Source organism: Pezoporus occidentalis, unplaced genomic scaffold, assembly GCF_034315485.1.
Source record: "Pezoporus occidentalis ecotype Australia unplaced genomic scaffold, CSIRO_AGI_Poc_V1 ctg249, whole genome shotgun sequence".
Taxonomy (NCBI): Eukaryota; Metazoa; Chordata; class Aves; order Psittaciformes; family Psittacidae; genus Pezoporus; species Pezoporus occidentalis.
In genome coordinates this window covers 254,512-268,924 of record NW_026914383.1, presented here as the reverse complement: position 1 = coordinate 268,924, position 14,413 = coordinate 254,512, and the positions used below count along the sequence as shown (strand labels likewise).

General features: G+C 38.8%; 1 protein-coding gene across 1 annotated transcript; it reads right to left on the bottom strand.

Moving 5' to 3' along the window:
- Positions 1 to 7,604: 7,604 nt before the first annotated feature.
- LOC134165794 (arylacetamide deacetylase-like 4) lies at positions 7,605 to 13,736 on the bottom strand. The gene is made up of 4 exons (XM_062622904.1): positions 12,910 to 13,736; positions 10,228 to 10,447; positions 9,395 to 9,458; positions 7,605 to 8,550 (listed from the first exon to the last, which is right to left on the bottom strand). The coding sequence occupies exons 1-4, from the start codon at positions 13,174 to 13,176 to the stop codon at positions 7,764 to 7,766; spliced, it is 1,338 nt and encodes a 445-aa protein (XP_062478888.1). The 5' UTR covers positions 13,177 to 13,736; the 3' UTR covers positions 7,605 to 7,763.
- Positions 13,737 to 14,413: the final 677 nt, after the last annotated feature.

The following is a 14,413-nucleotide window of genomic DNA, read 5'->3' as shown; positions in this document are numbered from 1 at the left end:
TTTAAAGATGGTCTATGTTTGTTTTGTTGTGGGTTCATTATGGATGGACATTCCTGTTGTAGTGTTGAACTGTAGTGATGTGGGGCTACTTGCATTTGTCATCAAGGTGTGTACTTCTCTGGGAAGAAAAATACTCGTTAACAATCATATTTTTTTAATAAACTTTGGTTTATACTGTCCATTAAGACTTGCATTGTTTGTCACTGGTTTTACTTGTACTCCTACTCCAGTGTGAAGAGTGATACCTGTGCATAAAACATCTTGTGCAGCTAACATAATGTAGCACATACATCACAGGTTATACACTGAGCACAGGTACTCATTTAAACCAAAATTGAAGCATGAATGTGTGTCTTAATGCACAGTAAGATCTCTTCAGATACAGAGTGGTGTATCTGGAGACTCTGTTTCTGGTAAAAGCTTCTCACCAATTAAACTCAGAATTTGATATTGATTGCAATTCTTTGTAGCTCTATGTAGAGGCATGATGAATGCATGTGTATCAGTGACGGCTAATTGAAGTTGATGGCAGTTTGTGGTGAAATATTTTTTATGGCTTATGTTCTTTTCACTGAATTTCATTTTCCACACAATGTTAAAGTTACAGCTCCCAAGACTTTTTCCTGACCTGTCTTTTAAAGTGGAAATCAAGTCTGAAAACTGCTTTAGTCCTTAGCTTCATTGGCAAGTATTTAAAACAAAGCAATCCTGACAGCTGATTTGCACAATTTTAGCTTGTGGAGATAACAATGTGTGGGATAAAGCAAGGTAAATTTACACCAAAGTTTGTGAAATGGGCAAATCATCAGTTGTTCACAGTAAGGGCTTTTTCCTTGCTGAGGTTGGCTGATTTGTGGCTGCCTTTCCCCTTCCATGGAGTACAAAGTGATCCTGTGTGTTACAAACATCAGACTGCAGAGTGTTGAAGCCAAACCCTGATATGCCTGGTCAGTGCTCATTTTGGCCTCAGCTTATCAGCATCTAACCATAGGGCTCTTCCTGCGGCACAGCAGGGTCGTCTGCTGATGTTTTTAGTTAGGAATTCTGTAAGTAATCTCTGTGTAGTGTAATGATAGAACATAGCCCATGGGGTTTTGATTGATTATTTGGGTTTCCAAACAGCAGAACAACACAGTTCTTACTAAAAGCTTATTTCTGGTGTCTGTGCCATCAGTCAAAATATCCTGAAATGAATTGCCACATGGGGCAGCTCTGAATATTGTATTTCAGCATTGAAAATGGTCTTTTATATTTGAATCCTTGGAGAAGGAAAATTCCATGTTTCCAAAAGAATCTGTGATCAAGAGTAAACTCACAGAGGCACTTCTTATTGCAGTGGCAGTAAATGACACTCTTAAGAACAACCAACAACATGAAATAACCTGATGTTTGGAATAGAGCAGTTCAGATTATGAAAGCCTCATGGAGGACATGTGTATCTGCTGGAGCTGGATAAACTGTTGCTGACACTGTACTGGCAGGAGTCTTTTCTTCACAGTATTCGGTGAGTCAATAATTAAACACCATTAATCAAAACCAAAACACCTGAGAGATGCCACCTCTGTTTTGAAACTGTGATGGATCTGATAGAGTGTAAGGAGTAGTTCTTGACTGCCTCTTTTATTTTAAATATAGATTGAAAAGTGGACAGTTTGTGGGGGGGTGTTTATTTGCTCTTTGATGTCATGCTCCTGCAGTTGCCTTCAGGAAGTATCTGTTGTACAGTTGTGCCAATTTGAACAAAAATCTTTCTCTTGTGCATTATAGCCCTTCTGTTGTCAAAGCAATGTTGGTTAAGTAATGTTTCAGAATAATTTCTTCATGTTTTAGTTTTAATCTCTTAATATCCTAATATTTTACTCTTAGACCATACTCTGAGTATGCCTAATCAGAGCATATTCTGTCTTCTAAATCAGCTCCTCGGTCCTTCTTCACTGTCCAGTTTCCATGTTTTTCCATAATCAAGCAAATCTCGTGGTCTTAGAGCTGCTCAGTCCTTCTGGGATGCTCATGCACAACTGTTTTATGATCCTCAGTGCCTTACGTTCCAAAATGCTCCTGTGACTCCTATACTCCTGTGGCTGCATGTCACTTTTGTAGTAATGCTTATTCTGAGATGCTTCAAATCTTTCCAGCCTTGTCAGGCTGTTCCTGCTGATAGAGGGGTAGAGATATCTATGATCATTGTCAGACTGGCACATTTCTAACAGTCAGTGGGGCTTTTGGTGGGCTTTTTTAATTGTTTTTAACATGTTAAATTGTTGGAAAAAAAATGTTTTATCTCCCTTCAGTCCATTCCATAAAGTGAGTACCTCATGTCTTTGCAAACAGAAAGGCTTCTCTTTCTGGCAGTAGATAGATATCCATCCCAGATACAAAGCTACTAGGTGTTTGCTGATGTGTTTTGCTACATCCATTCTTCTTTCAGCAAGCTCGTTGCAAAACCCCAGCTTCCACAGAGTCTTTGCTTGTCAATAGGTAAGAACAGCCTTGAATTAGCTGAGAAATAAACTGGAGAAAATGAACACAGCTTGGCATTTGGCATTGTAAGGTGCCCTATGGATTTACATATGGTTCTTTATTCTTATCAAGCAGGCAGCTCATAGCTCACAAAACTGATACTTTATTCATTGAATTTAGTATTGCTGGAAACTGATTTATTTAATGTATCAGTTGGTGAGTCCAGAATGAGAATAATCGAGTCAGTTCTTCCCATTTTCTCATCAGCAAGCCTCTCTTTATGCAAGATGTTAGTCACCTCTTAAATCCATTCTTAATTTTTCAGCCTATTTGTAATGGTTATAGTAATGATGGGAAGGCAAAGTATTATAACAGTACATGTTCAAAGAAATATTTGCTGTTTTTTCCCAGGCTTAGCCTGTTGGGTTTTAAAGGCTTATGTAGCTGTGGCATCAGACCTCTTTGCACACTGAGAATGTAAAACTCATCAAGGTCACATAAACTGTTTATCAGCAGAAGTGGGCAGGTTTCAAACCAAACATTAATCAAGACAAAAGTGTCAGGGCAGTTGGAGCTAATGACTTACCTGAATGTCATGTGCTATTAGGTAATTTAGTAGCACAATTAGACTCCATAGTGCAACTTAACTAACTTGGTTTTACCAAGTGGAGCATGTAAGAAAGTCACTGTCCTCCAGTTCACATTTCCTTTCTTGTATTAATGTAAACAAATGACTGAAACCATCTCAGACCTCTTCATACCTGTAAGCTTTGATCTCCTGATCTGTGAAATGGATTTAGTATGCCCTTTACAGTGACAGTTACAGCTTAGTATGTGCTCTATGATACTGGTTTTTAAAGGTGCTAGGTATTTGCTTAATCTATTTCCTTCTCCATTTAGCCTGCCTCCTACCTACCTTTCGGTTTCCTCCCTATTAGTTATCTCCATCTCCCCACCCAAATTAGTAGCTACTCCCTATGCATTTTGCTCTTACTCATGACTAAAAGCTGTCTTCCATTTAGTCTGCCATGAATCGTTATTTTAACCTTTCCTTTCTAAGTTATTTTTTGAAGTGTACGTCTTTCAAATGACTCTTAGGTTAAACATCTGGATGTGTCTTGGTAGCTGTGCAGTTCTGTTCCTAAGAATGGGTAAACTCTGCTCCACACAAATGGACTCCAGATAAACTGCTCTGGAACATCCACCTGGGATTTCATGACAGGTCACCACACCAAAGTATATTCTTAGTGGTTTGAATATGAATATAAAACTAAAACTGACCTTCGTTTGCTGTGGCCAGATTTGTCTGAGACTCATTACACCAAATATATAGGTTAGCAGTTTCTTCACGATCATGAGAGTGTCAGCAAACGCAGTGAATCACTGAGGAAATTGGCAATCAGAGAAAGAAGATTGACAGGATTAAAAGCAGCCATAGTTTGCAGGATTATGTCTGTTTATTTCAGGAGTGGTATAAACAATGGGCATCATAGGCAGAGAATAATGTTAAATGCTTTTAAATAAATAATATTATTTATAAATAATATAGTTACTAAATTTGAAATGTTTTCTGATTGCCTGCTTATTTTTAAAAATAAAAATATGCAACTTGCTGTTGTATACTGACTTTTAACTAGAGTGGTACAAAGAAGTGATGTAAAGATAGCAAAGCAAAAGATAACTGAAGTTGTAGACTTATGTAATAGACAATGGTAACATGATTGATATAGAACAGGTATCTAACTTTAAAATTATTGTGTGTTCTATTATTAAACATACAGCTTTAGTCTATGAAGGCATAACAACAGGTTCAGTAAAAATATTTAGTATGTAAAAATATTTAATATGTAAAAATATTTGATATATAAAAATATTTACTGGTCTAAACCAGAGATCGACCTGCTGTAATGTATTTTGGGCACTCAGATTCCGTGCCATAAACAAAGAGAAGTTTGCCAGGTTATTCTGCTGGCATTAAAAACTCAACTGTGCACTGACATCTGGTGATGGGGGTGGTGCACAGCAATTTGCTTTCCCTTAATTTCACATCTACAACACATAGCTGCTCAAACAGTGTCAAGACCTCCCGGCTGTACCGCACTTTCCAGCATTTCACTAGGGTTTGGATCTTGACAGTGTTCTGATCTGCTCCTGAATCCTACTATTTGATCACACTGCCTTTGTGCCAAAGCATACAGACCAGCTAAAGAAATGGCTCGTGTCCACATTATTTGGGGTTAATAATAGTACCAGCTTTTATTAACCAGCTTTGTCCATACCCTGTTACTGCCTGGGTGGTCTAGGATGGTCTGTCTCTTTACTCAGGATGCAAACTCTAGAGTAAATGATTGCCTCAGCCATACTCACTTTCCCTTTTGGAAAGAAGCAGCTGTTTCTGTCAAGATGGGAAGTAACTGCCTGTTGTGGTATAAGCCCAGCCGGTAACTCAAGCACGCAGCCACTTGCTCACTCCCCCCCTTCTCCCTCCCCCTGCTCCCAGAGGGATGAGGAGGAGAATCGAAAGAATGTAACTCCTGCGGGTTGAGATAAGAGCAGTCCAGTAACTAAGGTATAACACAAATCACTGCTGCTGCCACCAATGATAATGATAAGGGAAATAACAAGGGAAGAGAATACAACTGCTCACCACCTGCCAATCGATACTCAGTGATCTAGCCCTTCCACGTAACTGCCCCCAGTTTATATACTGGGCATGACGTGCTGTGGTATGGAATACCTCTTTGGTTAGTTTGGGTCAGGTGTCCTGTCTCTGCTTCCTCCTGACTTCCCCTCCTCCCTGGCAGAGCATGAGACTCAGAAAGTCCTTAATCAGAGTAAACATTTGAGCAGCAACTAAAACCATCGGTGTTACCAGCGCTGCTCCCAGGCTGAAAGTCAAACCCACAGCACTGCACCAGCTACTAAGAAGGAGAAAAATGACTGCTACTGCTGAACCCAGGACACTGCTCCATTTAAGGAAGCATACTTGTTAGGATTGTATTTTCCTAAGTTTTTCATAGGCAAAGACTCCTTGATAATGTTTAAAAGAGAAAGATGTGTAGTATCTTCAGCATGTCTTTTGGGGGGTTTAATACCCATGACAGATTTATCAGTTTTAAGCCTTCTTCTTAGTCTGACTACATATGTATTTTAGTGTTAGGAATGTAACGCTGTATTGCTTTATGGACAAACTGCCCCTGATGTCAATGGAGTGAGTAAATCTCAGCATTCATGGCATAGGTGGCCCATATGAAAATCAGGTAGCATTCAAAAATCAATGTTAACTGGTATGTTTGCCTAGAAATGAGGAAAATACTGTAGAAGACTTCTGGGGGGCTTTTTGCTTATTCAGGTTGTATTCATACAGAAAAGCCACATGGAAGAGCCCTGTAAAACTTCTTTTTCCTGCCTATACTGAATAAGTGTAACTAACTAAATGTCACTGATACTATTCTGGCAGGCTTTATTTTCTCATACACTGAATGTAACTAAGACAGCCATGCCAAGCATTGCAGAGCATCCTTCCTTTGTTTGTAGGGTGTCTTCTTCTGTCTGAATACTTACCTTACATGATTGTCTGCAGCATGCTTTGCTTTTGATTATAGCTTAAATAAGCCAGTGGTGGGCAGAAAGCACATACAATAATATCAGTAAAAAGATTCTTATTTCTAAATGCCAGAGCTAGAAATTTCTCTGACAAGATCAAAACTAATTCATAGTGTTCCAGGTATTAATTTAAGCAAAGATAGATAGTTAGAAGTTTTGACTGTAAGATTGCTTCCTTGCCCTGCTCCATTTCTGCATGGAAATGCATCTTGCCTCCAAGTATAACTCACTGAAGAATTTAAGGCATTAGTGTCTAATGACATCAATCATTATAATGCAGGTTAAAAGATTACAGTAAAACAGAGGAAACAGTTAACACTGTCAGATGTTCACCTCAGAAAAAATGTGTCATCAAAACAGTTACTGATATTTCTTGGCAAGACTTGCTTTCATTTCCAAGACAAAAGCCTCAGACATTTATTATGCCATTTTATTTGTATTTTTTTACTTAATATTTCTCTCATCTTGTAAAAAGTTTAAGATCAATGTGAACTTTTCTTTTTTTGTGTGTTGTTTGTGGGGGGTTCTTTCTCCTTAATTCTCCTTTCTCTGCCTGAATTTAGCTATAACAGTTCTTTTTCTCCTTAGTATCTGGTGCAGTGCAGTGTTTTCAACTTTAGTATGAGAGCAGCCCTGGTAAACTATAGAAACTGGGGGGAGTTACGTGGAAGGCCCAGATCGCTGCTCAGAATGGGCTGAGTATTGGTCAGTAGGTGCTGAGCAATTGTATTGTACGTCACTTGTGTTTATTGTTTTCTTTTCCTTTTCCCTTTTTAGTTTTATATTCTCTTCCCTTGTTATTTCCCTTATCATTATTATTACTGGTGGTAGCAGTAGTGGTTTTATGTTATTCCTTAGTTACTGGGGTGCTCTTATCTCAACCCGTCAGAGTTACATTTTTTCAGTTCTCCTCCCCAACCCTCCAGGAATAGGGGAGGAGAAAGCGGGGGAGTGAGTGAGTGGCTGTGTGGTTCTGAGCTACTGGCTGGGCTTAAATCACAACAGCACTTTATAAGAAAGTGCTTCCTGCTTCAGACAGTGCAGGCCTCCAGTTAATACAAACTCTTTATAAACTGATATTACTGTGCATTCCCATCTATATATAAAAGGTGTATGCATAGTTCTTCTAATGGATGTTGTGTTCCTTAAACAATACTTTTCATCACATCAGTAGTTTCAGGCCAGTTCCCTTTTCTGACCTCTTTCCCTCCACTTCTTTCTGTTATGTCTATGCTCAAATCTGTTGTGCTGCATTCAGTTCTGTAAGCTTGCCTCAAATTCAGCTTTCATCAGCTTTCACCTGTAAATCATTGACCATGTTCATTACACACTTAACCTCTAGATTCATGCCCTGTTACCTGCCCCAAGTTCTCCTTAAATCACAGTTCATGCTTTCATATTACCAGAATTTTGTTGAGGCAAACTGCATTGCAAAACACTTGCCATGGGGTTTTACAGGTACAGGAGAAAACTGAAGAGGAAGGAAAGGTAAGTTCATCTGATTTTGTTTCTCATAAGAGAAAATGAAGCAAAAGCCATCAACAAATCAATTTATTGGGTAAAAAGAGGACAGATGCAATGCAGAAATTCATAATGATGATTTAAGAAAAGGAAAATTGAGGATGTTTTTTAAAAGTCTTTGCAAGCAATAAAAGATTCAATCTTTTGAACCAGGAAAGTAAAACAAGAAATGAATTTTACATCAATCTTAGAAAATGTACTATATTTTCCAGGCCTTTATTTCCAGATTGGAATGCCAAAAACGCACCAGAAAGAGCTAATAATACTGTGCCATGGAATCCCTCTTGCAAATGGCACCAGGTCACTTTTATACCATGATCCTCTAATCGTTTCTTGTAGAGCAGTCCATCATCTCTAAGCACATCATATTCACAGGTCAAAATGAAAGCCTCAGGAAGCTGAGCAATAACACTGTCTTCAGCTAGCAGTGGTGAAAAAACAGTGTCAAAAATAGGTTTGACTAGTGCATAGATTTCCTCTGAGAATGAATATGTTGTACTCGGCGTGTAGCCTCTTCTTTTAAACTCAGGAGGGATGATGTCAGAACTCACCCATTTCCGATACTTCAGTAGCAGATCTTCTGGAACATGATTGCCTTTAGATACTTCAAATGCTGGTTTTGTGGCAGACAATTTTATGTTAAGGTACTTCAAGCCAAGAGAAAGGGTTCGTTCCTTTAACAAAATGGGCACCCCCTCATTCTGCTGATAAGAAGGCAAATCAAAGTCCAAACCCTGGAGAAAGGGATATATTAGGATTTGCGCTCTCAGTTTTGGGAGATCTTGTCTGCTCACCAGTGCTTGGGCCACAGCAGCAGTGATTGTACCTCCACTGCTATCTCCACAGATAACAATGCGAGAAGGGTCTACTCCGTAGTCTCGTGCAGTCCTCATGAAGTGGATGGTGGCAGCAAGGCAATCCTCAAATTGTGTTGGATATGGATGCTCAGGAGCTAAGCGATACCTAAACAGGGGTGAGAGTGTTCAAACATGGTCATATCTAGTGAATGTCCCTTAGTCATCTCTTCATTCACATATTTCTTTCTGAAGATAGGAAGTACTCTGAGATAATAATTACAGCAATGGAATTTATGATAATTATTGCTTTTAATGGATTATTTACTACTATTGTTAATGTTTGGGGGGTTAGTCCGCTATTCTATCTTTACAGAATACATCTTCACTTATGTTTTAGCTGACTCTAGGCATGTGCTGTGTCATTGTAGGATTAGGTGGCAAGGCACCTGATCTGATGTATGCATGAATCAGTTATCAGCAATTCCACTTAGAAATTCAAGTGAACATTTCACAACAAATTGTTAGGGAATATGAGCACAGAACATTGATAATGAAAATCCAAAAGGTTTTCAGTGGTTTTCTATAAACTGAATTCTTTCAAAACAGAATCAAAAAGAGTTGATGATTCCTCAAGTATTTTAGGATGTAAATAATAATTGCTAGAATTTAATCCATTTCCAAAATGTCAACTCTTTTCCTGAACGCTTAGAAATCAGTTCTTTTAAAAATGCATTATAGCTCACCAGAAAAAGACTTTGAATGTTCATCTCAGGTTGATTGCAGGTTAAATGTGGATATCCATGTGGATATACCCCACCATTTCTTCAGAACGCCTACTAAGATGAGTATTTAGTACTCTGGGCAACTGTGCTTTTAGCAAAAGCAGTGACACTTGGAATATAGTGTTGGCTTTCAGCTGCAGTTTGCTCTAACTGTGCATTACAGACTTACAAGCCTAGGAGGAGGCGTGAATGGCTGTCACATTGTATGTCTGGATTGACTGCACTTACCCAACAGACACCACCACCGAATTGCTTTGTCGGGCAAGATAGCGGCATGTTCTTTCATAGGCCTCTGTAAAACAAAGTATTTCAGTGGAATTGTAGCTTGCCTTAAAAATGAGTAGAATGCGAGTATTCTGAAATTCTTATCTGTATTCTTATTCTGATTCTCTTATTGTAGCATGGTCTGATCTGGACATGGTTCTGTAGGATCTTCTTGGAACTAAGAAACCTGGAATTTACACCAATGCATTGCTTCACTCTCCTCTTTGAGAAGTTAAGGAATAGAATGAATTCTGCCGCTTCTAAAGCAGTATTGAAAGTGATAAGTTGTTTAAAAGCCCCAAACAAAACCAAAACCCCTTGCTAAATCCAGCACAAGGATTTTTCTTGTGCGTGAGCCACTATCTAATCCCTTATGCCTTTCCATTTCAAATGCAAAAATGTACTTTTCCTTGTTTTGCCATTAAGACAGACTGCAGTATGCACACATACACACAAGCTTGCACACACATGTCAACATAAATTGGGTTCTTTAAAATAAAAAATAAAATTCTAATGAGATTTTCAACTTTTCTTCTGTGCAGGAATGAGAAGAAGGAAGAAAACAGGTATTATGAATGACCAGAGAAAAAATGTTTTAGGTACACTACCTGCATAAAAACAATTTAACTCTTAATTTACATACCTATTACATGAAAATAAAATTACTCTGCTGCCCTGAAATTAATTTTATTGTATGTAGTGCTTCACCTACTAACTCTTCTTGTCATCTAAGAAATACTGTATCAGATCAGAAACTACATCTATTTGTAGTTATAGCTCATATTTATATTACTTACTAATACTTCCAAACAGTCCAACTCCTCCATGAAAATATAGGATTCCTCTTCTTTGGCCAGTAGTTGATGATTTTGGCTGGTAAATTCTTACTTCAACCTTTTCAAACCTTAAGTCCCTGATAAAAAGTTGTTTATCATCTCTTAATGGTGGTATTCCATCCATGACAGCCCTGAGGAAATCCACCTCTGAGGTGATACCTACTTTTTCCAAAACTTTTGCCTGTTAATAAAGGGAAAGAAACCACAAATCAGTGCACATTTCCTTCTTACCTGGAGATTGATCATGAAACATTTACAATTACATGGTTAGTTCAGACTTTGTCTCCTGATGGTTCTTACAATGAAGTGGCCAGTTACGGAAACGATTTGGATAGATCTCAATTGTAACGTAATACCTAACAACATCGGAAGTTCAAAGAGCAGTAGGCTGGAGAAGAATGGATGATTTTATATTCTGGAGCTGCCTTGTGTCATGCTCCTCCAAAAGCAAGGCCTTTGAGCCCGAGGGTTGCCTCCACAGAAGTACAGTAATTTGGCTCATTAATCCCATCTCAGGTCTCTAGCATAACTGTTAGCAGTGCTGTGGCAGAACATAGGGTTAGCATTGGTGGTAATTTCTAGGTTATGTTAAAAGTGTTGGATGAGAGCATGGTGGTTTGCAAATGATTTACTTCTTCAGTGGTGAAATCCTGGCTTAGTTTTTATCAGCAGAAAAAATTCCCTGGTGTTAGGGTCCTTTGTGCTTTTCACACAGGTACAAAAGCCTACCAGGTACAGCCCAGAACTCAACAGAATTGCACTGTGCCAGTCTGTCTGACTAAATGCTGGGTACAGGCAGCTTACAGAACTATTAACACAGTAGGTAGCATCATTTAATCAGCCTATTTCCTAGACAGGATCAGTCATAAGTCCCCTGGCTATTGTGTAGCTTCTTATAGGCTGAAATGAAATAAAAAAAATAAAGGATGAGTTAATATATTTTTCAGTGAAGAAGTTCTATTAACCTTTAGATGCAGCTGGTTTTATTGAAGCAGATCCTTACAGGTGAATGCAGTCATTTCTTCATAAAATCTGTTCTTGAGCACAAGTACTTCAAACTGGTTTGTCTCCAGTGACTTCACATGCATCTTTTGTCCCAGCTGAAGACTGGACATGCTGGTAAACTTTAATGTTCCTGCAGTTTTGACATCATGGGTTGTCATACCTTGAAAAGGTTTGGCTATTTAGGCACAAGTAACTGGCCTAACAGCAATACTAAGAGTTGCCTCATGACTCAGACTTTACTTGCATTTAAACTTTCGTAGAACCATACGTAAGAGACAGTCCAGGCCAGGCTGGATGTGGTTCAAGGCAACCAGGTCTAGTTGAAGATGTTCCTGCTCATTGCAGGGGGTTGGATTAGATGAACTTTAAGGTCTCTTCCAACCCAAACTGTTCTATGATTCAATGATTCTGTTATTCTATAAATATTCTTATCTTTGTGCTCCTTTGAGGTAATGTGGTACAGTGCTGGCCTCTCTCTGGCCAGCAGAAAGCATACTGAATTATAAGATCAGCAGTTTAAAACTACATTAATCACCAGTAAATTTTTAAATCCTGCAGTTTAGCTTTTTACAAATTAATTATACAAAGATAAAACTTTGATGGATAAAGAGTCTTCATACAGTGTTTTGAAAATGTGGAAGTACACTTTGTATAGTAGAGGTAAGAAAATGTAATTTGACTTCTGTTACTACCCTGTTTTGTTGCACTGCTTTAGTGTAGTGTCAGTGTTGAGGCCTCGGTGGGGCACCTCTCAAGCGACACAATGAGTCACATTCTCAGGAGTTTACCGGCTTGCTTCAAACAAAGCTTAACAAGCAGTGTAGCATGGAAACGGAGGGAAGAAACAATGCTGGAGGGTGGGGCTGAAGTGAAACATAATGAACAAACCAAAGAAACTGAAGGGTTTTTCTCACTTTAAAGAACCAAAGGAAAAGAAGCTTGATTTAAGTTTCACAGAAGAAATGTTATTAAAATGATAGTGGCAACACTTAATCCAGGAAAGGATAATTGGTGAAACAGTAAGACAAATAGAAATCTCATTTTAGTTTTGAAAAGAAAGAAGGTGAAAAACAAGAGAGGATCAAAAATGTGCCAAAAGCAATGACACAGAAAGACAGCTTTCATATGTGTAGTGTCTCATAAAAGAGAGTCATGTAGACATATTGAAAGGCAAAAGACAGTGTCTTTCAGATGGCTCACGAGTAGAGTGATACAGTTGTAGAAGAACACTGAGATCACAGACATCATTTAGTTGCTCATTCTCTAAATAAGCACTGTGTTACACGGAGCAGAAGTTCCACATACACAGTGCAGTAAGCTGCTTAAGCCTTCCAGCACTGCATTGAGCACTGGGGCAACCAGATCAGAAAGCTAAAGCATACTTAAAAACTGGGAATTACAGAGTTTGCAGGATTTTATTTTCCATATTGCCTCTGGTGCTGTATAGCAAGCAGCAGGGTCTGTTACACCCAGCTGAGCTGAAGGTGTCTTCAGTGGTGCTCACAATTGCCAAATTAATCCAGTTGCATATTTGCAATACATTTAAACATTGGTTGAAAAAGAACCCCCCTCATTAATCCATTAACATTTTATCATAAATGAAATAAAAAACTCCAGCTTGAATCAAGTTTTACTTACGAGGCCAAACCCAAAGTTCACCGCATAATGAAAAATGTAAAGCTTTCGGCGCTGACTAAATCCATGAGGGATTTTTGCTTTGGGGTGTTCATAGTAGAATGCCATTGCCACGAAGAAAGTCAAAACAGCAAGAAAAATCACTAGAAGCAATCCCATCTCAGTGTACTGTGAGGAACCAAGCTGAAAAACCAGCTGTGGCTTCCTCACCCCTCTGACTTTTGAAGGATTTCTGAAGGTTAAAGGCATGGGATTAGCAATTCTCTTCATATCCCATCATCCAGCTTTTAAAAATGCCAATAGGAAGATGAAAACATGTGGCAATCAAAGCATACAATTAGACAGTAACAATTAGTCCTGGCAGAAGCTTGCATAAGAAGTTTTTCAGATTTGCAGTGAACATGTTTTGGGTCTGTGCCCATCACTATAGAACCAGTGCTTTGTGTATCATTTGTAGTGTCAGTTTTACGAGAAGACAAGAATTTGTTGAGTCTCTCCCTAGTTCTTGAATGCAGTCAGGTCTGTTATTATTCCCAAGTTCCCCTGAGTTCCTGTGGAACAGGATTTCTTAGCAATCATCTTCAGAGCTGCTCAGTTTCTTGATTTATTCTGCCTCCACTCCTTATTTCTTCAGACTTCTAGTGAAATCAAGGTTTCAGTGTCACAAACACATTTAATCACCTTTGATGACTGATTCTGTACCCTGCTATGCTGTTGTGTTCTTGAATCTAATGGAACCAGAAGTGGTTGCAGCTTGAAGTGTCAGTGGTTTGCATCTTGCTTCATCTTCCTTGATAGTTTTTCTCCAGGAGGTGGAAGCCTGGAACCAGCTGTTGTGGTTGGTTGGTTGGTTGGTTTATGTTTGGCTTGGTCGAGCCTTACAGTATGCAGTCTCCACCTTCTCATGAGTATATTACTTGCAGATGTCATTCCAGGTAGAAATGTGACTGCAGCTGATGAAGCCTAGAGCTGGACTTCATGGTTTCAGTGCTGGTAGCAACTGACTAGACATCAGGAGCCTACTCTTTTCTGTGTACTCTGTGGTGAGCTTTAGGATCTTTGCCTGCCTCTGGAATGAACAGATTTTTCAGTACACAGGTGATGAGATTTAACCTGAAGCAAAAAAATCTGTAAAGCAAAGCTTTTTCAGCTCGTAAGGTATTACCTTTGGGTGTCTTTTTACCAGTCAGCTCAAAATGTGAAAGCAACAAATTCTTACTCTGAAAAATAGCCATAGGGGGAAAATGACTGTGTAACACTTTGAGTGCAAGGAATGAGCTGACCTTGAGATGTATATTAAAATGAAACTGAGTACAGAGAACCTCAGAGCTTTACAATGCATAATCCATGACCTGCATAGGAAAGATGACCTTAGGCTTGGTTCCTGACTTTAGAAATTAATTGTTTAGAATAAACAGGAAGGATTTCCCAGCCTGGTAACATGCTCTCTGAGAAGTGGCTGATCCCATGTTCTGCTCCCTGTGCCCAAACTGATTCTTTGTTTTAT

Excerpts from the sequence above, each read along its gene's own strand:
- LOC134165794 (XM_062622904.1), bottom strand. The coding sequence starts at position 13,176 with ATGAAGAGAATTGCTAATCCCATGCCTTTAACCTTCAGAAATCCTTCA. Across the intron at positions 10,448-12,909 it reads TGAACTTTGGGTTTGGCCTC|GCAAAAGTTTTGGAAAAAGT; the intron begins GTAAGTAAAACT and ends CTTTATTAACAG. Across the intron at positions 8,551-9,394 it reads TCGGTGGTGGTGTCTGTTGG|GTATCGCTTAGCTCCTGAGC; the intron begins GTAAGTGCAGTC and ends ACCCCTGTTTAG.